The sequence below is a fragment of the Dendrobium catenatum genome, unplaced genomic scaffold, assembly GCF_001605985.2.
Source record: "Dendrobium catenatum unplaced genomic scaffold, ASM160598v2 fragScaff_scaffold_226, whole genome shotgun sequence".
Lineage (NCBI taxonomy): Eukaryota > Viridiplantae > Streptophyta > Magnoliopsida > Asparagales > Orchidaceae > Dendrobium > Dendrobium catenatum.
In genome coordinates this window covers 621639-622609 of record NW_021318688.1, presented here as the reverse complement: position 1 = coordinate 622609, position 971 = coordinate 621639, and the positions used below count along the sequence as shown (strand labels likewise).

Below are 971 nucleotides of genomic sequence, written 5' to 3'. Positions count from 1 at the left end.
TTCAAGCTTAATGAAATATATGTTTAACTTTATTATTACAAAAAATTCAGAAAAAAAAAACTTTCTAAATACCATCGAAAAAAAAGGTAGAATAATTAGCATTTCAATTTACAAATCTTCGTTAAATAAATGTATAAACTAATTTGAATCCCTGTTCTACAACCCACACCATCAACCGCTCTTGAAATCCTATAGAAGAGAAAGAATTTAGTGCAGATACTATAGAGAGAACAACAAAAAGAAATGACAGATAGAAAAACTAAAAGGAAGAATAAGAGAAGCAGAAAGGAATGAAGTAGAAAAAAAAAATTTAGAGGATTAGAAAACCAAACAAGAAAGGGAATATTAATAGAAAAAAAAATTGTAGTTGAAATGGGGCTGTTACTAAGGCTTCGTTAGTGCACAGATAGCTTACTGTTTTCTGGATCAATTTTTTAGTATAATTTTTTTTTAATAATAAAAAATTATCCAAAATGATTTTTTTTTTTTTTGGGAAAATTGGGGCCAAAGCCCATTTCATTAACTCAGGAAAAAATTACAATAAGAAAAGAAGCCGAAACCACATTAGCAGTTTCAGACTCTAAACCTTAACAGCATTAGAAAAAAGCTGCAGAAAAAAAATAAAACTATTACATTTTCTAGCCTAAGCTATAGAGAGTAAATAACAAAATATAAAACCACTCTGCCAAAAAGAACAAAACTGACGAAGTGAGACTAGAACGAATTCCACCAAAAGAGCTCCCGAGCCTATAGAGACCTGGACTCAGAAAATAGATTTGAATTTGCAGCAATAACAGACGTCCCTGGTTGCCCCAAAAGCCATCCAAGGGAGCCAAAACCGGGAGCTTCATCATTGTCCAGATCAGGCGTGCGTGCATGATGTCGTCGAGTGGCAATAAACAGATGAGAACCACCATAGAAGCAGCCCACCACATTACAGCAATTCCAGATAATCCAAAGAGTTTTCCCAT

The 971-nt window shown here is 33.2% G+C and overlaps 1 protein-coding gene across 1 annotated transcript in view; it reads right to left on the bottom strand.

Annotated features, from left to right (window-relative positions):
- Positions 1 to 524: 524 nt before the first annotated feature.
- The window catches only part of LOC110108864, a 3650-nt gene continuing 3203 nt past the window's right edge, over positions 525 to 971 (bottom strand). The window contains exons 5-6 of the mRNA XM_028693063.1: positions 706 to 757; positions 525 to 586 (exon numbers count right to left, since the gene is read on the bottom strand). Of these exons, the coding sequence (XP_028548896.1) occupies positions 525 to 586; positions 706 to 757 (114 nt within the window). The remainder of the gene's footprint in view (positions 587 to 705; positions 758 to 971) is intronic.